Raw genomic sequence first — 20,986 nt, 5'->3', positions numbered from 1 at the left:
TTGTACTCTGCCAAAACCCAGGCTCCTCCATGCCTTTTTAAGCATTTTCTCAATCTACCCTGCATTTGCACGCACATACCCACAGCTTCTCTGCTCCTGCACCCAATTTAGAGTTTTATCCTTTATTTTATTTTGCCTCTCATCATTCTTTCCACCATACTGTATCACTTCACATTTCTCTGTTTAAAATTTCATCAGCCACTTGTCCACCCATTCAATCAGCCTATGCCCTCGCGAAGTTTGTGACTATTCTCCTCACAGTTCATAATCCTTCCAAGTTTTGTGTCATCTGTAAGTGTTGAAATTGTGCCCTGTACACCTAAGTCTAGAAAAGCAACAGTCCTTGTACTGACCCCTGGGGGACCCCGCTCTATACCTTCCTGCTGTCCACAAAGCAATTGTTCACCACTGTTCTCTGCCTCATGTCACTCAGCCAATTTTGTATCCTTTGCTGTCCCTTTTATTCCATGAGCTTTAACTTTGCTGACAAGTCTATTATTTGGCACTTTAATGAACATTTTTTGGAAGCCCAAGTACACTACATCAACCATATTACCTTCATCAGCCCTCTCCATTACCTTATCAAAAAATTTGATCAATTTAGTTAATCACGATTTGCCTTTAACAAATCATTGCTGGCTTTCCTTAATTAATCCACACTTGTCAAAGTGACTGTTAATTTTGTCATGGATTATCATTTCTAAAAGCTTTCCCACCACTGCGGCTAAACTGACTGGTCTATAATTGCTGGCTTGTCCTTACCCCCATTTTTGAACGAAGGTGTAACATTTGCAATTCTCCAGTCATCTGGCACCATGCCTGTATTTAAGGAGGATTTGAAGATTATGGCCAGTGACTCTACACTTTCCTGCCTTACTTGTCTCAGTATCCTTGACTCACCTCATCTGACCCTGGTAACCTTTCAACTTTGTGCAGCCAGCCTTACTAATCCCTCCTCTTTATTAATTTTAAACATATCCAGTGTCTTAACCTCCTCTTCTTACACTATGACATTGGCAGCATCTTTTTCTTTTGCAAAGACAGATGCAGAGTACTCATTTTGTACTTTCGCCAAGATCTTTAAATGCATTTGGTTCTTAATTGAGCCCATTCCTCCTCTTAGTACCTTTTTACTATTTATATGCCTATAGGAGGCTTTTGGGTTCTCTTTTATGTTAGCTGCCCATCTCTTCTCATACTCTCTGCTTCCCTTATTTTTATCACTTGTCTTCTGAACTCCTATACTCAGCCGGATTCTCACTTGCATTATCAACCCATCATATGACGCTCCCCCTTCCCCCAACCTCTTCTACTTCAACTTTCTGTCTATCTCTTTCATCAACAGGAGCTCTGGCTTTGCTTGCCAAACCTGTCCACTTCATGGGAATGTACCCTGACTGTACCTGAACCCTCTCCTCTTTAAAGGCAGTCTGCTGTTCAGTTATAGTTTTGCCTGTCAATATCTGATACCAATTTATTTAGGTCAGATCTGTTCTACCCCACTGAAATTGGCCCTCCTCAATTAATAATTTTTGGTTTGTATTGCTCCTTGTCCTTTTCCATAGCCAACCAAGCCATGATCACTATCCCCTAAATGTTCCCATACTGACACACAACCCACTTGACCCACCTCATTCCCCAGGACCAGATTGGGCTGGAAACATACAGATCAAGAAAATTCTCCTGAACACATTCACAACTCTTGCCCCTCTCTGTCCTTTATAGTATTGGTAATGTTTTGAGTTCAAGTTGACTGTTCAATGTAGTCATCAAAACATTTAGGGATAAGGAGACAAATTGACCCTGAGTCAGAAGGTTTTGGGTTCAAGGCCTGCTCCAGAGGCTTGAGCATTTTGAAAAAGAGCAAGGGAGTAACTGTCCCTCAATCAACATCATTAAAAATCCCCATTGTCTACCATCATAATTCATTCTTGAATAAGACCCTTATGATTTCTGCAGCTTTCCCAACCACACAGTATGGATGGTGCTTCTGAGTTACTTATTCTTTGCTTGAGCTTCTTGTATCATCGGAGGCACTCGGTTAAATTTCTGCCAGTTGTGTTTTATATATTGGGAAATAATTTTCACACCTTTCAGAACAAGGCCATTTGTATTGGTTTGAGGAGATGGTGATGGTAATGTCACTGGACAATAATTCAGATGTTCTGGGGACACAGGTTCAAATCCCACCACGGCAGCTGGTGGAATTTAAATCCAGTTAATAAAATCTGGAATTAAGTTGCTAGTCGAGTGAAACTATCATAGATTGCAATAAAAGCCCATCTGGTTCACTAATGTCCTTTAGGGAAAAACTCCAGATCCCCAGTGATGTGGTTGACTCCTAGTTGCCCTCTGAAATAGCCCAGCAAGCCACTCATTTCAAGGGCAGTTAGGGATGGGCAAAAATGTTGGCCTTTCCAGCAAAGGCTATATCCCATGAAAGAATAAGTAAGGATTTGGCCACTCACAGATTAATTGTGCCGCATGTGTGAAATGTTGAGTGAATAAATATAATTTCTCTTTGCAGAATTCACTGGGCATGTCACTGTGTACCACTCCTCCTCAAAGTCTCTGATTTTGATTTTAGGATGTTCTATGCTACAGGCAAAACAGCTCCGTTAGATCATGCCTGGAACACTGTGTTCAGCCCTGGCACCAGGACTGAGGAAGGATATATTGGCCTTGGAAGGGGTGCAGTGTAGATTTACTAGAATGAGACCTGGACTCCATGGGTTAATCTTCAAGGCGAGATTATATAAATTAAAGTTGCATTTCTTGAAATTTAGAAGGTCGTGGAGAGATTTGCTCGAAGTTTTCGAGGTATTAAAGGGGAACCGAAAGGGTAGATGCATAAATTATCTCTGCTGTAGGACTAGGGGGCATAATATAAAAATTAGAGCCAAACCTTTCAGGAGTGAGGTTGGGAAATGCTTCTACATATAAAGGGTAGTGGAAGTTTAGAACTCTATTCCTGAAATGCTAATTGATGTTAGGTCAATTATTCATTTTAAACGTAAAACTGATGTATTTGTGTTATTTGTTGGGGGTATGGGGCAAATCCAGGATGCATGGAGTCAGGTTGCACATCAGCCATGATCCCATTGAATGGCGGAACCAGCTTGAGGGGCTAAATGACTTCCTTCGGTCTCTATGTAACTGGAGCCTTAGCAATGCATGTTAGTACTTGTGAAACTAGCCTACTGCAGACTGGGAGAGTGTATGGTGAAGTAGTTGAATTAATAAAAACACTTACATTTATATCACATCTTTCATGATTACCAGAAGTCCCAAACTGCCTTACAACTAATGAAATACTTTTGAAATGCAGTCACTGTTGTGATGTAAGATAGGTACCAGCCAACCTGTTCACAGCAAGATCTCAACAGCAATGTCTTTGTGATGTTGACTGAGGGATAAATATTGATGAGGACACTGGGGAGAACTCCCATGCTCTTCTTCAGAATAGTGACACAGAGCCTTTGTTCAGCGGCACCCCTGACAATATGGCACTTGCTCAGTTCCTATGCCTTGATTATTGAGCTCAAGTCCTGGAGTGGATCTTGAACTCTCAATCTTCTGACTCGGAGCTGAGTGCTACCAACTGAGCTGGCACACAATCCTTTCCAATCGGTAGTGTTCACAGAATCGCTTGAACGGATTATAGGTCAATTTGTGTGAAACGGGAAATCCTATTGGGTGTAATTCCTGTGGCAGTTTATTTCTGTCACCAGAGGGTGCTGCTGTGCCTTGTATAATCTTGTGCTTTATCAGATCAGCTCTGTAACTGCTGGATATCATCCTTAATGCTAGCAGCTGGTTTATTTCAGTTTTACTCAAGGAGATGTATTGTACTAACATCTGCCTGTCTAACCTCCTCATGCGCTCCCACCAATTGTGCATTGCACCGCGATATATTTTGTGGCAGCAGTGTCTGTAACACAGCTTGATTGTCAAATAGAAATGAGTGAGCTCCTAGGACTGAGTTTGTAAAATGGTGTTCCCTCTCTCTCTCTCTCTCCACCTCCCCTTCTCAGCCCCTTGTGTTGCTTAGGCTGAAACTGGGGTAAATGATGATTGTCACTATCTGCCCCTTTGTTCCCTCCCCCACAAAGTTCTTTCTCCTGTTTTGTGACATCCTTTTGTAAAGATGTGAACTCAAGTTGGTGTCGTTACTCCCCCACCCCGAACCTCGACCAGTTGCATGGGTGATTTGTTTTCATGTGAGCCCATCAGCGGGCCGTTTAACCATGGGGGTACTAGAACAGAGACTCTTTCAGTCTGTGCCTACTATCACCTTATCAGAAGACATTTTTGTGACTTTTTTTAACCTGATATACTGTTTGAGAGTTGTTAGATCGGAAGTTCCAGTATGTGTTTCCTTGGATCCTGATACTTCTTCAAAGAGCTCCTTGTACCCTACGCTTTTATCTAATTGAGACCCTCTACCAGTATAAAGTGCACTGGAATACACCTCCTGCTTTTTCTCATTCATTCATGGGATGTGGGCATTGCTGGTAAAGTCAGTATCCATAGCCCAACCCTAATTGCCCTTGAGGAGGTGGTGGTGAGCTGCCTTCTTGAACTGTTGCAATCCCTGTGGTGGAGGTGCACCCACAATGCTGTTAAGGAAGGCAATCCAGGATTTTAACCCAGAAACAGTGAGGGAACAGCAATATAGTTCCAAGTGATTTTGGAGAGGAGTTTGCAGATGGTGTTCCCATACGTCCCTTGCCCCTGTTCTCCTTGGTGGTAGAGGTCAGGAATATTGCTGCACTATCAGTGCCAGGCCTTTCAGCTGTTCCAACCCTGTTCTAGGCATAAGGCTTTCTAATCCTTTTCTCACCTATAAAAATGTGTTGGAAACCTGTTATTCTGATCATACTACTTGTCACCTCTCATACTGCCTTCTTGCATTCATTTTCCCCGGAGTGTGTGGTTCCTTGCTGTATTTGTTCAGGGCCTGATCGGAATACAATGTTCATCTGATATTTTTCACTGATCACAAATGCAGTATCACATTCCTCTTGTGTTGCATTTGTAAACTGAGACATGGCCATCCAACTGCAATTGGGATTCATATCTGACAGCCAGTTTTGTTTAATTGCTGACTGCTGGGAATGGGGAATGGAGAAGTTTCTGCTAGAGAACCATTACTGAGCCAGCCATGCAAGGGCTCAAGATTTACATTTTGTCATGAAACTCGGGATGCTCCTGTCTGTATCTCTGCTGTTCAATTCAGCACAGACAAGAGTCTAATTCAAGTCTAGCCAATTTACTGCTTTAACAAGAATATTTGGGGGAGATGTGAAAAGAAAGAGAAATGGGGTTACATTATTCAGAATGCTTACTGCTATCTTTTATTTGTTACATACTTTTTTCTAAGGTCCTGATTGTGAAACACAACCTTTAAGATGACAAGAACTAAATCTTTTTAATTGGGTGCTGATTAAAGAATGCCCCTATATGGAATTCATTCAAAATGAGTAGCCTAGCCTATATCTTTTTAAAAAAGAAATGGAATCCCTCCATCGTTTGGTTCCACAAAGTGCCATAGTGTCGATCCAAATTGCTGCTCTTTATTTGTGAGCCTGTGTGTTGGATATAGGTGGATGTTCAACTCTGGAGCATCACAACAACTGATCATGCCTCCACCTGACATTCATGTTGGTTTGCCAAGTGTAATAATTTGGCAAATAAAAGATTTGACAAGTACAGCATATGTGTTCTTGATCACTTACTGTTGCACAATCAAGCCATACTTTGGCTACTTAGATGGTGTGGCAATCAACATTAATGCCTTGAATATATCATACTTCACACTTGCACTTCGGATATCTTCCAAGATCTTCTGAAATGCATGACTTCTGCCAAACCGCATCTTGCATTTACTCGCTGTCATACTTTTTCAAATGAAAGCTTGAGGCTATGGTAGCAGTCTGACCTTTGATGCACGTGTGAAGCAAATTGTCAGTTTGGCTCAGTGGGTAGCACCCTTTCCTCTTGAGTCAGGCAGTTCTGGGTTCAAACCCCACTCCAGAGACTTAAGCTGACACTTAAGTGCAGTACCCAAGGACTGCTGCATTGTTGGAGGCACCATCCATCAGATGCAATGTTCAGATGAGACCCCACATACCTGTTTGGATGTAAAAGACATCACGACACTGCTGAGAAGAGTAGGGAGTCTCCTCAGTGTCTTGGCCAAGATTCTTGCCACAGCTCACACCACCAACATCATTAACTTAACTCAGCGAGTACAAATTCACTGGCACTTAGCTTGCAAAACAAGAGTGACTGCACTTCCAGGAAGGATTAATTCATCACAAAATGCTTCGCAATATCATGAAGCATGACAGTACTATATAAATAAAAGTTCCTCCTCTCATTTTTACTGTAAATGTCAATGAGTATCCTGATTCCTTGTGTAGTACTGTACAATTACTAGACTTCTACAAGCCCAGCTTAATTCAGTTGATAATCTTTGAGAAGAGACTTTAATACATCTATACACAGGAAATTTGGAGACTGGTTGCTGCAATGTGAATGAGCCTAGGATTCTTGGTTTTAACAGGTTTTTTTTAAACAGCCCATGTTAGAAATATGAACCAAGAACAGGAACAGCTTGAAATAGAAAACAGACTGACCAGTAACAGCCTTGTCTCCTTCACGTGAAATAATGAAACTGTTCACACTCTACTCATTTATTGGAGTTATTTCCGTGCAAATTGGAAAGAACTTGCTTTTATTTAGCAAACTTGCACAACATTTCAAAACACTTTACAGCCATTGGAGCACTTTTGAAGTGTGGTCATTGTTGTGATGTAGGAAACGGGCAGCCAGTTTGTGCACAGCAAGCTCCCACATGTGATACATATAACGACCAGATAATCTGTTTTTAGGTGTTGGTTGAAGGATATATATTGACCAGGACACCAGAGAGAATTTACCTGCTCCTCTTTGAAATAGTGCCATGGGATCGTTTGTGTCTATCTGAGAGGCAGGTTTAACGTTCTATCCAAGAGATCACTCTTTGTGCAGCGCTCTTTCATTGCTGCATTGAAATGCCAACCTAGATTATAGCTCCAATACCTCAAGCAGGTTGAGAACTCTCAATTTGCTAACTCAGAGGGAAGTAATGTAAATGAGCTGCACGACAGGGCGAAGGTGAAGTGACAGGGTGTTAAAACTGACACCCCCCCCCCCCCAAATTTACCAAGTTGGGGCATATGTCATTTTAGTCATCAGTGTATGTAATGTTTAATTAGGGATTTAGAGTATGTAACTAATGTTTCACCCTTAGGCTTTGAAGTAAAGGAGTGATTGTCTCTTTTGGTGCTGTGTTTTCTTTTGAGCATACAGTAGTCTTTTGTACAAAAGCTTGTCACGGTGATTTACAAAACTGTAATTTTGTAAAGAAAGATTAGCTCCAAAGCATTATGGAAACGTTCTGAATGTCAAACTTGAGAATTCAATGTAATATCTCATTGTTTCACCAGTCCCTTTGTGGCTGGGACATTATATGATTACACTGTCATGGCAGATGTCCCCAAGTAAACTGGCACTAGACGAGGCCACTCACTTTCCCTGACAGTAGCAGATCATCTGACCTGCCTCTACATAGTAAACATTACACGTGGTTCCACAGTTTGGGATTAGAGTTTGATTTCAACTCCCACGCTTCTTGCTCAGTTATTATACTGAACGCACGGATAAAGTTTCTTGTGCATTGTGATTACTGACTGCTGTTTTGAAGTTCCTGAGAACCAGATGGGCTCCGATGGTCAAAACCTGAAGCCTGCCTTGTGTCCTGCTACGGGGATCCCATTGTACTGGTTGTAGTGCTAATGGTCATGCCACCAATGGTGAGGCCACTTTGGTTGGGGGGGGGGGGGGCGCTGTTGGGGGAACGTGACTGAGGGTTTAATGCAGGGGAATGCAACTGCACAAATTGTGTGTGTTTGTCTGTGTGTCTTTATCCCCAGGAGATCACTCATAGTCAGTCAGAGGTGATGATTGACTTAACCATTATTTGTCGATTTATCTTGTCTGCATCTTACTGCTTTCTTAACTTGAAAAAAAAAGTTAAAATTTCCTGGGAGAATTATTAACCAGGCTGGCGGGATAAGTTCTTTCAACTTTCTAGCCTCATTGAATAATTGTCAAATTAATTTTACATATAGAATAGCCTTTTTCCCTTGGTCTAGGTGCAGCATATACATGTAAAACCCAGACTCTGATGCATGGGCTTGTACCTTCTAAGACCTGGATTTTTTTTTAACTCTGCAAGTTGTCTCTGCTCCTGACTTATTCGAATTTTTATTGTGACAGCTGTTTGGAGAAGTGAAGTTTTGGAAAGGCTACTTCTCCATAGGCCAGGAGCTGTTTACATATTTGTATTGGTTTCTTTGATCGTGTGGTTAGATTGAGTAACTCAATGCTGTTGATTGAAAGGACTGCTGTGTGTCAGCTTTAATGGGTTGAGTGGTTCAATAATATGCTTTATTGTTAATCCAGCTGTTTGAGGGAAGCTATTATTATAACCTGCAACTGGAGGATGAATAAGTCACGCAAAACCCAACGAGTTGCCCTAACAGTCATTACAAAGGATTCTGGCACATTGTGACTGTCTACTCCCCTCCGATGTGTATTGAAGACTATATAATGAAAAATTCCTCATCTGTTTTTCACAAGAACATTGTACAACCACCCCCAAAAAAGGTGGAAGCAAGTCATTTACACTCCATTCTCCTCCCTTTCCCCATGAGAGTAATGATGGCATAATGGCCAGAGCAGGGCAACTTGTTAACCCATTAGTTAGTTTTTCCCCCCACCCTTCAGCTGGAACGTTCTTTGCACTGTCAATTGCTGGAAGTGTGAGCTGAAAGCTATGTGGCAAGGGTAATGTGGTACCTGGGACCCTGGTGAATGATGGGATTTAATATGATTTAAGGATTGAGAAACAGAGGAATGACAGAGAAGGAAATTGGGTGAATTACGATCAAATCAGGTAGAGAGGGAAAGAAAGATTGGATTTAAAGAGAAAAAAAGGACAACAGAAAAGTAAGAAATTTTAAGACTTAAAATCTTAAAAATCCTCTAGAAAGAATTTACTGCATGTAGGAATAAGACTTTACACTTTCAGTTGTTCCCCCTTTCTGAGCTGAGGAGCTTGAGTGGCATTGCAAGAGCATAAATCATGTCGTGACACAGTCTTTACATCGTTAAGTACAAGCCCTAATTTTCAGTGGTGAATTTAATTGGGAATTAATATACAAACACAATTTCTGAAACTGACAGTGGGGGAGGAGGATGAGCAGCCATTTTCATGGAGATGGAAGTGGTGCAGCTTAAATTGGCCAAAGACTTAAGAACCACACCTCTTCTTTGCCACAAGAGCTACATCTCTTTGCCACAGATTCTGAGTTATTTAAGTACTAACAGCAGTGTGCATTAGTAAGCGTGCTGACTACCACAGTGAATTTTAGGGCCACTGTACACATCTCTTCCCCGAACCAGTATGTAGCAACACTTTGTAGGTTTCACTTTCTTTCTCCCCCCCGCCCCCCGCATGCTAACTGACAGTGTAAACATTCAAATGTGCCGGGTAGTTGTCTGCTCGGTCAGAGTTGCTGCTGGTAGTCAGTTCATCCAGGGAATCATCTTCATACATTTCGTCTGCAAGTCCCATTCCCCTCCTCCACACTGCAGCTTCCAGTCACAATTTTATGGTCCCCTTGACCATGTTAACTGTGGCCTGGTGGGCAGATGAGCGCCAGGATATCACCCTTCCAGTGGAAAGACTGTAGTTATTCAGTAGGTATTATGTGTGACACATTTTGGGATGTTATGAGGTCGAGAAAGGTACCATGTAAATGCCTTGTCTTTTTTTGTACAAATCTTTTTCGATTGCAAAGTAAGTACAAAGCATTCGACACTAACTGTTTGCTCTTTTGACTGAAATCATAAGGTTAAGTTCTGGGTAACACGTTTCAGGTCTAGAAACCATTACATTGATTTGATAAATTTTGGTTCAATTTCTTTGCATACGAAAGATAGCCTGCTCTCTTGTTCCTCAGTTATCAAAGAATTATGCAGCAAAATAAGGGAGACCATTTGATCCACCGTGCATGTGCTGACTTTTTGAAAGAACGATCTAAGTAGTCCCACTTCCACCCCATGTCTTGTGTCACTTGCAGCTCAGCACTTTTGGAAGTTCTGATGGTGCTTTGTGATCCATTACAAATGTTCACATGTACTACCACAGAGTAGTTGAGGTCAGCAGTATTGATGTATTTAAGAGGAAGCTGGATAAACATATCGGGGAGAAAAGAATGGGCGGTTGTGCTGATAGAGTTAGATGAGGAAAGATGGGAGGAGGCTTGATTGGAGCATAAAAGCTAGTATGGACCGGTTAGGCTGAATGGCCTCTTTCTGCGCTATATATCTTATGTAATTCTGTGCGTTATAAGATTTACAGTGCCGGTGCTAATGCAGGCATTAATAATGTGCGTACAGTAAATGAAGGGGTATGTCTTCTGTTATTTCTATTCCCTAGGAAGAATTACTTTTTTCAATATAACAAAGCGATAAAGATTCTGCATTTTCTCTTGCTATTGCTTGTTGCTTTTAACTAACCTGTTCTACGATCTGATGGTGTTTTTTCTGAGGTCCAGCAGGTATTGAGAAGGTTTAGGTCATCTACACTAAGGTGAAAACAGGCTTCTTGTTCGCATCTTGGATAAAACTACAATACTGGATAACGTGCATCCAAGATCACATTTTGGTTTTCAGGGAGTGAGCTGTCAGGTTACAGAAGAGAACTACAGCCTTGACCAAGAATGAAGTATCTGGTGTAAGTCTAAAAACAAAACATTGCCTCGTGTCTCTCAATCCCTTATCTCTAATACAACCAAGTTCCATTCCAGAAGTGTCTCCTCATCTCCGTGCATTAGCCTTGCGTCCTCTTTGAATTATCGTTACAGCACTTCAGTTTGGAAGGTAACGTGGTCTTGGAAAAACTGAAATGTGACCGTATTATAACATTGCCCAGGGTGTGAACAAGAAACTTGAGTTCAGTTTACTAGATATGGCATGAGTCCCCTTGACCTCAGGAAAAACATTACCAGATTGTGATTTTTCTCTTTGGCAATGGTATTTATAGGATTGAGATAATCTAAGATTTTTGTAGTTTTGTTTAACTAGTTACTTTCAGTAAACTATCAGTTATCCTCTCGTACCTTTTGATTTCCTTCATTGATATTCACGCCATCAAAGTGTCTTTTACAGCCAACGAAATGCTTTTGAAGTGCAGCCACTGTTGCAATCTAGGAAACGTGGCAGCCAATTTGCACACACCAAGCTCCAACAAAACAATAAGCTAATGACCAGATAACCTGGTTTGGTGATGTTGGTTGCGGATGAGTATTTCCCAGGACGCTGGTGGGAATTCCCCTGCTTTTCGTCAAAATGGTGCCTTGGGAACTTTTACATCCACCTAAGAGGGGAGACAGAGCTTTGGTTTTAATGTCTGATCCGAAAGCTGGCACCTCAGACAATGCAGCATTTCTTTGGTACTGCTTGATATTACGCTCAAGTCTCAAAAGTGGACTTGAATCCTTAGAATTCTGACTCAGAGGCGAGAGTGAGCCCCGTTTAAGTATTCAACTTGTGAATTATAGAGACCATGACAGACCCCAGTCGGACTTTGCAGCTCCTGAGGTTGAACGTTCTCCCTCTCCTGCTTTCCCTTGTAAAGGTGGTTTCAAACAGCTGGCTATTGTGCCATTAATTCCATGAGCCTCCATCTCGAAAAAGCTTACAGGCTGAACTTTGTCAAAACCTTCTGATGAATCCTAATAGATAATATCCCACCTAGCCTCTGGCTATTTATGTAGTTAGTACCTTAAGTAAATAATTTTATAAAAACCAGGTTCTTTGTGTTTTAGTTCAGTAAGCCAGAAAAGATAGAACTGGAGCCAATCTTTACACATTTTTATATTTATTTACAGAGTTATACATTAGAAACGTACACCACCTAACCCAACCACCATAGTTTTTATTCTGTGTCTATTTATAGGAGCTCAAATGAATCCCCAGTTAATGTCCACCACCTGCATACAATTAAACACAATTAATATACAAGTAACATGTACTCTGGATGAACAATCTTGACATCCCTTGAAACGCTCTTGTGCGCATTTCTCTGATTTATTCATGCCTCGTTATGTGAATATTATGTTTCCTTTGGCCCTCGGCTGCCACTTCAACTCTGAAGGAATTTATGGAGCTGCTGATCGTGGCATCATACATTTCCTTAAGTGTCCTAGTGTGTCTAAGTGCTGCATTGACATTTTAATACCTTGAACTCTCTTCTATACATGCTTTACTGATGACCTCATATACCGTAGATTCCTGGGGCAATTTTAATAGATCTGGAGATTGACCAGTCTTTGTTTTTGAAGACAGATGTAAAGAATTAATTTACCATACCTGCCATTTCCAGATCACAATATTTCTATTCAATTTCCCCCAAAGGACTCTTACCTTTTTAAACAGATTATTTAATCCCTAGTTCCTATAAACAACCTATTTATTTTAAAACAAAAAGAAACCACATATTTAGGGAGGGGTAAATATTTGTGCCTATCAAAGTCAAAAATATCTGTATTAAGGAGTGCATCACTTTTTCTGTTTTATTGCTTTGTGTCTGATCATGTATTTCATGGGCCAGATAGAGAATTAAGCTTCCTGTCCTCTGTCCCATTAGAACATCTCTCTCCAGCCTCAGAATAACCAGCCTTTATTGCACTATTCTGAGTTCCACTCTTATTTAAAAAAAAAAGTGTACAGCTGTACTAACATTTCAATTCTTGCAGGTATTTCAATCCTTGCCTAACCTGCTAGCCATGTATCTCACTCCTTAGTTTAGTTTTATAACGACTTGTCTGGCTGTATTCTAGCCTTTAATCAATGGTACCATTTTTCCATTAGATAAAATTAGGTTTATTAAGAAATGAACCTTTTCCTGTGATGTAGAATCATAGACTGGACATATGGTCCATTGTGCCTGTGCTGGCTCAAAGAGTTATTCAATGCCCCACTCCCCTGCCCTTTCCTCATAGCCCTGCATTTTTTTTTTTCCTTTTTGAAGTGTCTTAGTTTCTTATTCAGTAAATTCCTTTATTAATATGAACATCTCTATTAAATCTGCTCTAAGGAAAATAATTCTAGCTCCTCCAGTCTCACCACATAACTGAAACCCCCTCATCCCTGGCATCAGGTCAGTGCTATGGATTTGGTTTAAGCCTCTAAAGTCCATTCTGTGGGAGAGGGGGAACCCAGTAAATTCTGTGGAAGTATTTTGTGTTGCACACAGACAAAATTGTAGTCTCCTTTTCCCAAGTATGTAAACTAGGCCAAATCTGCAGCATATTGCCACAGTAGGTGCTATCCTTCCTAAGTGACATGAAGCTGAAATTCCATCTGCCTCGTCGATTGGTTCAATACTAATGACATGATTTGAAATAGAAAGAAAGAACGTACATTCATATAGTGCCTTTCATGACCTTAGGCCATCTCAAAGTGATTTACAGCCGGTGAAATACATTTGAAGTGTAGGCACTATTGTAATATAGTGAGGAGTTCCCCCAGTGTCTGTCACACATTCCTTCTTCAGCCAACGCCACCATTGAACGCTTCTGCTGCTGTTAGTTGGATGTTGTTGACACAGGATGGTTACTGAATTAGCCTACATAACTGTTCAAGAGTAGTTTGTGTGTGCGTAAAGGATTTGATGCGATGCTATATAGTTGCCAGACTCTCTTCCGAAGTTTATGGAGGCTTCAGTGAAATTCATCCAGTTCACTCAATTTTATAGAACTTCAGAGACTGGATAAAAATCGCAGTGGTTAAAGCACACAGCTGCAATCTTGCGTGTTTTGTGCGGCTGGTGTTGATGGGTGTTGTAGAGAGCAGGTAACGTATTATAAACGTGCAGCTGACTACACCATATCATGGGAACCTGCTGCATGCCTTGCATTATAAACAATGCATCTATTTTTTCCGTTTACTCTTCAAGTCTTGTGTTTAAAGCATGAATCATAATATTGTTCAGAAGTTCCGGGGTAGGGGGAATGTTCAGAGATTCTCTGTCTGATCCACCTTTGTTTTGTGCATTTGCAGAATTAACACTAAATCCTCCAGAAGGAATTGTTGCAGGTAAGCAATGCCAAGTTGTTTAATTTCCATTACCCCCTCCCCCCGGCCCCAAAACTGCCTCCCTCCATGTGTCTGCAGACAGTTAATTGCATTTGAGGTACTGTCAAGAAATATGTATACCAGGCATATCTTTAAGTATGTATGACACTCTTTATGTACTGTGTTGAACTGGATTCATAGTGGCATGATACCATAAAAGTCACTGGTCAAATGAAGGAGGCTTTTTCTTTAGTTATGGATTTCCCCTTGAATGGAAACCTGCATATTTCACAATAAGATTATCAAATGTGTCTCTTGCGTCTTTGAGTATTTTTTTACTTGGAAACACCCTGCCCTTTTAACTTGATCTTTGCCAGGAGTTATGGAACCTTGGCCAGGACACGGTGGACCATTCTGGTCGTCATATTCAAAAAAAGGGTATAAAGACACTGGAGAAAGTTCAAAAAGATTTACAAAGATTATACCAGAACTGAGGGATTGAAAATATCAGGAACGACTGAACAGGTTGGATCTCTTTTCTCTAGAAAAGAGAAGGTTGAGGAGCAACCTGATATAAGTCTTTAAAATTGTAAAAGGAGTTTGATAGGCTAGATGTGGAGGAAACTCCACTTGTAGAATAATCCAAAAGTAGGGGCCGTAAATAAGATGTTCACTAATAAATCCAATGTGAAATTCAGGAGAAATTTGTTTACCCGGAGGGTGGGTAGAATGTGGAATGCTTTGTCGAGATGAATAGAAAGCGTAGGTCCATTTAAGGGAAAGCTGGATAAACATAAGGGAGAAAGGAAGAGAAGCATATGTTGATGGGGTGAGATGAAGAGGGGTGGGAGGAAGCTTGTGTGGAGCATAAACATTGGTATAGATCAGTTGAATGGAATAGTCTGTTTAGGTGCTGTAAATGCTATTCACTTCTTTTAGGTAAAGGGAGGCCCAACAATTAGTGTGCAGAATTTGTCATGATGCATCAAGACATTCTTTTCTTCATTGCAGTCAAGTTATTTTATAGAGAGAGAGAGAAAGCGTTGCTCAATCTACTTGGATAATTCCAAAACAAATTAATGTTTACTTGCTGTTAACCACCACCTGATGCACCTTGTATTTCACTTTTCTATATAACATGGTGAGGAGTCAAAGACCAGTGTAGTCATCAGCCAAAGCAGTTAGGAGGCTGAGGATAATTGGATCAGAGTGCCACAGACACAAATTCTATTCTTACTTTTATATTTTCATTATAAATTCCTATGTCCCAGATAAGCCTGTCACACTTAAACTTTACCTTCTTTTGGTGCCATTGCAGCAGTTCCATTGAAACATAGGAACCGGAGTGGCCTTTCAGCCCCTTGAGTCCCTTCAGTTAGATCACAGCTGATCTGTATTTTATCTCCATTTACCTTCCTTGTTTCTGTGATCCTTACTTAAATGTCATGTCAATCTCTGTTTAAAAGTTTCAGTTGACCCTCGCCCTCAACAGTTTTTGGAGGAGAGTGTTCCAGATTTCCACTAGTCCTTGTGTGAAGAAGTGCTTCCTGACATCAATCCTGAATGATTTGGCTCTAATTTTAAGGTTATGCCACCTTGTTCTGGACCCTACCCAGCAGAGGAAATAGTTGCTCTCTATCTACACTATCAAATCTTTTATCATCTTAAGCACCTCAATTAGATCACCCTTAATCTTCAAGGGAATACTCAAAGGAATGGAGTGAGAGTGTAATTGGAAACAATTGAAAAGATTTTAAAATATATGAATAGAGGTAGATAATCAAGACCACTTGTTTTTGCAAAATAATAAAGTCAGGTAATTCAATTTCAGTCAAGCATCAGCAGATTTGCTAGGTAATAACAATCTTGTCAGTGGCTCTGTTGATGCATTGTATGTTTAATGGTAAATCCCCTCATATAACAGCATGTCTCCGATCACCATACCGGAGATCCAGTTGTTTCAAAATGAGGTTCCAAATTGATTTATCCATCCCATTGCAGCTGGACAGTGATTGTCTTTCAACGAGGGATTGTGTCCTAGTGATTCTGTTCTTTGCTATTCACAGGTCCCATCAATGAGGAGAACTTCTTCGAATGGGAGGCTTTAATCATGTAAGACAGAAAGCTTATAGTATTTTTCATCTCCCCTCTCTGCAACCCCCCACATCTTTGTCCCAAGTAACTTGCTTGTTCAATATATTACTATTGGTGCTTTTCACAATGTCAGGACAACAAGCTGGTGAACAATAAAAACCTCTAATGATTCCCTTCATAAACTGCTGGGAATGGGTCTAGCAACCACAGCCATGTATAGCAAACCATCCTTATTGGACATCTGTCAACAGAGAAGCAAAACTTGATATGTTGTGTTTGTGTTCAGAGAGGAAAGCTAGCATAATTCAGATAATGTTGCAATCCTACCATGTTTGCAACCACATAAAATTAGTTCCTAGCTGAACATTTTTTGCTTTGTAGTACACAGGCAGCTGGTAAGCAAATTGATGTATTGTTATTTTTATTCTGTATAACAGTGGTCTACTCGGTGATCATAACACAAACCACAATAAACCAATTTCAAATGCACGTGTATGAGGCACGGTGGATCTCAAACCCGGAATGAACACTTTCCTGATTTCAACTCCCAAAAAAACTGGAATAAACACTTCCCATGATTTAGCCCATAAGAACCCAGAATGCTTGTCTAGAGTGTTTTAAGGGTGATTAAAAATGCTTAATTCAAAGGAGGAATCTTTCCACTAGTTCTCTTTCAGAAAAGTGAGTTTTATTGTGAGGCTGCTTGACATTGTGTAACATCTCCTGACTGTACCCATCTCAACTCATTTGCTGCTGAAACCCTCATCCACGCCTTTGTTAGCTCTAGACTTGACTATTCGATTGCACTCCTGGCCAGCCTCCCACTTTCTAACCTCCGTAAACTTGAGGTCATCCAAAACTCTGCTGCCCATGTCCTTACCTGCACCAAGTTTTGCTCACCCATCACCCCTGTGCCCCTTGACCTATGTTGAGAGCTGGTTAAGCAGCACCTTGATTTTAAAATTCATATTCTTGTTTTCAAATCCCACCATGGCCTCACCTCACTCCTCCCTATATTTGTAATCTCCTCCAGCCACACCATCCTCTAAGATCCCTGTGGTCATCAAATACTGTCCTCATGAGCATCCCCAAATTTAATCGCTCCTGCATTGGTGGCCATGCCTTCAGCTGGCTAGGTCCAAAGTTGCGGAATTCCTTCCCTAAACCTCCCCACCTCTGTTTCCTCCTTCAAGCTTTTGATTATTCCCCCTAATATCTCCTTACATGGCTTGGTGTCAATCTTTCCTTTATAACACTTCTGTGAAGCATCATAGGATGCTTTATTACATTAAAGGCACTAGATGAATGCAAGCTATTCAAAATTGGTGCACTGAGCATTATCTATGTGAAATGAAAACAGAGTGCTGGAAATACTAAACTGGTCAGGCAGCACCTGTGGGAAGAAAAATAGCGTTAACGTTTCCTGAAAAGGTCTCAGAGCAGGTCTGTATGGTATTGGGTTCCTCCCTTGTATTGTCCTTTTGGTGCTTTGACTAACCATCTCAAGTCACCTTCCATTTGGAACTTGATTTCTGCTGGCTGTTGAATCCTCTACCTAAGAAACCTCATATATACACAGATTTATGTGAGGTGAGGAACTTGCAGGGCAGTGGACAAAAAGCAGGGGTGAGGGACGAAGTGTGACTGACCCTTCAAATGGCCTGCTGTGCTGTGAGTTGCTGTGATTCGATGGGTGAAAAGCTAAAATAGATTCTATTTGGCATTGATATGACTTAAGACAAGCTGAGCTAAATTTGTATAATGCGCTAGAAAAGTTAAAGGAAGAAAATTTTTGTGTACTCCGTGGTTTTTAAAAATTGGAATGAACCTACAACTTGTTAACTTGCTTAATGTAGCAGTTTCAACAAACAAGTCCATACAAATAAGATTTGTGATGTAAAAATTGGCACAGCTTGCCAATGACATGCCACGCACTATAACAAAACCAATCTCTTAATCAGTGAAGTGGCTTTGCAATTAGAAGGCGCAAGGCAATTCTATCAAGAAGACTTCTAAAATGTACTGTGGTTTCTGAGTAAAGTTTGTTAATGAGTGGGAGCATATTTAGTAGATTGAGTTTGAGCTACTGTGTGATTGAAGGGAATTATCCTTGGATTTAAGCCTTTATTCGGATGAGGACTTCTGAATGTAGAATAATGGAGTTAAGCATAAGGGAGCGTGCAGGGGCTGGTGAGCTGGCAAGCTATTGTTCCAGTGCTATGTCATAACTTGGATTTGTGCCTGTTCATATGTAATTTTCTGAAAGCCAGTGATACCTTGCAACATTTAGAGAGTCATAGAATCATACAGCATAGGAGGAGGCCATTTGGCCCATTGTGTCAGTGTAATCTCTTTGAAAGAGTTATGCACGAAGCCCAATCCCTTCCTCTTTTCCTATAGACCTTCAAATTTTTCTTTACGTACAATTCACTTTTGAAAGTTACTATTGAATTTGCTTCCATTACCTCTTCATGTACGTTCCAGATCATAACGCTATGTAAAAAAAAAACTCCACATCTGCCCACTGTACCTTTTAGCAATTACGTTAAATCTGTCTCTTCTGGTTATTGACCCTCCAGCCAGTGGAATCAGTTTCTCGCATCCCTTCTTTCAAAACCCCATGTAATTTTGAACATCATGGCTAGGATTTGAAATTACATGGACAGAGCAACATGCGGTAGGGAAGAAAGTTCTTGAGGATGCTAATGAGGGAGAGCTTAGAGAGTTCTGGCTTATGCTCTCCAATCACTCCCTGTAACAACTGGATTCAGCTTGCCCAAGTCCATTTCATGTAGGATCTGTAAGGGACTTTCATCAGTCAGGGCTGGACTCAAGTCACAGAAAAAGAAAGAAAAACTGGCCTTTATACCAGCACATCCCAAAGTGCATTACAGCCAATGAAGTTCTTTGTAATTACTGTTGTAATGTAAGACATAGGGCAGTCAGTTAGCACACAGCAAGGTTCCACAAACTGCAATGTGATAATGACCTCAGATAATTTTGTTTTGGTGGAGGCATAAATATTGGGTAGTGCACTGAGGAAAACCTCACCAGCTCTTCAAAATAATTCCATGGGACTTTTTTTACATGCACCTGAGAGGATAGACTGGACCTCAGTTTTATGCCTCCTCTGAAAGATGGCATTTCCAAAAGTACAACACTCAGTACTGCGCTGTTGTGTGAGCCTAGATTTTGTACTCTAGTCTCAGGAGTGCCTCAGAGGTGAGAGCACTACCCACTGAGCAGCAATTGGCACTTGCAAAGTGTGCTGGCCCATTTCACTATCCAGTTCCAAGGCTGCCCATCTCAGCATGGTGCTATTTTTTAGGCTTCTTGTAAATTAACCAATAATAAAAATACCTTTGGGCGTGGGGGGGGGGGGCGCATAAAGTTTGAATCAGACCGTATGGTACCTGCCTTTTTGTTTGGACATTGTTCCCATGCTGTTGTGCGAACAAAAGCATGTTTGCGTGCAGACACAACTAATGATAATTTGAAGAAGTGCCCTTCTGATAGGTACAGAAATTCAGATGTTATAACTGATCGGAAATAAATTGGTGTCTATATTGAGACAGATCTTTAAGAAAGCTATGGTTTTAACTTCTCTTCATGGGAAGTTATAATGGAAAGGGTCCAAGTGCTTGCAAGACTGACTGAATACATACAAGACTTATTTGAGGACAACAGACAAGAAGAAAAGCCAACAATTAAAAACATGGATGTTCCAAAGATCATCAAAGACAAAGTAAGAACAGCAATAAATAAGATGAAAAACAATAAAGCCAAAGGCCTAGATGAAAAAGTCACTGAACAAATTAAAAGTTTAGAAGACTTTGGAATAGACAAACTGACTCTCATCTTTTAATGAAGTTTATGACATGGGAGAAATCCCAGAAGACCTAAGTAAATCAACATTATTGCTGTCCCTAAAATGCCCAAACAATTGAATGTGAACTCCATTGCTGTCTGAGTCATATTATTAAGACCCTCCTTCGAGTACTGATGAATAGGGCCTAGAGCAAGATAAAACCAGAAATTTCTGTTCTTCATTGTGGTTGTGTAGAAGATATAAGAATGAGAAATGCTAAATTTATAGTATGCATGCTATCAGAAAGAGCTATAGAGATGAAAAAAAGATGTGTTTTATTGATTATAGTAAGGCATTTGATGAGTGAAACATGAAGAACCGATGAGCATGTTAGAGTGTCTTGACCTTGATGGCCAAGATCTCAGAGTGATAAGAAATCTTTATTGGGAACAAATTGCAGCTGTAAAAGTTGAAAATGATTTTAGTGATTTTGTGAGATTAAAATGGGGTCAAACAGGGGTTTGCTTTCTCCCCAGATTTATTTGGTTTGCATAGTGAAAATATTCTTGGATTGAAGACCTTCCTGGATTATTAGCTGGAGGTTGCAACTTCAATAATATAAACTACACCAATGACACCGTTCTTACTGCTGACTCTGAAGAGAAACCGCAAAAGATTTTAGATAGAGTGGTGAGTGAAAGTGAGAAGATAGGACTGAGCATAAACTGCAAGAAAACAAAATGCCTAGTAGTGTCCAAAAAGTAAAAGATTACCAGAATATAAGATCACAGTGAAGAACGAAAAGTTTACACAGGTAGACAAATTTTGTTACCTAGGAAGTATGTTAATCGGATGGAAAGTGTGACCAAGAAATAAGACGAAGGATTGTAA

The 20,986-nt window shown here is 40.6% G+C and overlaps 1 protein-coding gene across 2 annotated transcripts in view; it reads left to right on the top strand.

Moving 5' to 3' along the window:
• Window positions 1–20,986, top strand: part of ube2g2 (ubiquitin-conjugating enzyme E2G 2 (UBC7 homolog, yeast)) — a 44,753-nt gene that overhangs the window by 6,410 nt on the left and 17,357 nt on the right. For both annotated transcript variants that reach the window (XM_041200671.1, XM_041200672.1), the window contains exons 2-3: window positions 14,179–14,214; window positions 16,260–16,305. In XM_041200671.1, the coding sequence (XP_041056605.1) occupies window positions 14,179–14,214; window positions 16,260–16,305 (82 nt within the window). The remainder of the gene's footprint in view (window positions 1–14,178; window positions 14,215–16,259; window positions 16,306–20,986) is intronic.

This window comes from Carcharodon carcharias, chromosome 12 (genome assembly GCF_017639515.1).
Source record: "Carcharodon carcharias isolate sCarCar2 chromosome 12, sCarCar2.pri, whole genome shotgun sequence".
Lineage (NCBI taxonomy): Eukaryota > Metazoa > Chordata > Chondrichthyes > Lamniformes > Lamnidae > Carcharodon > Carcharodon carcharias.
This window is presented reverse-complemented; position numbering and strand designations above follow the sequence as displayed.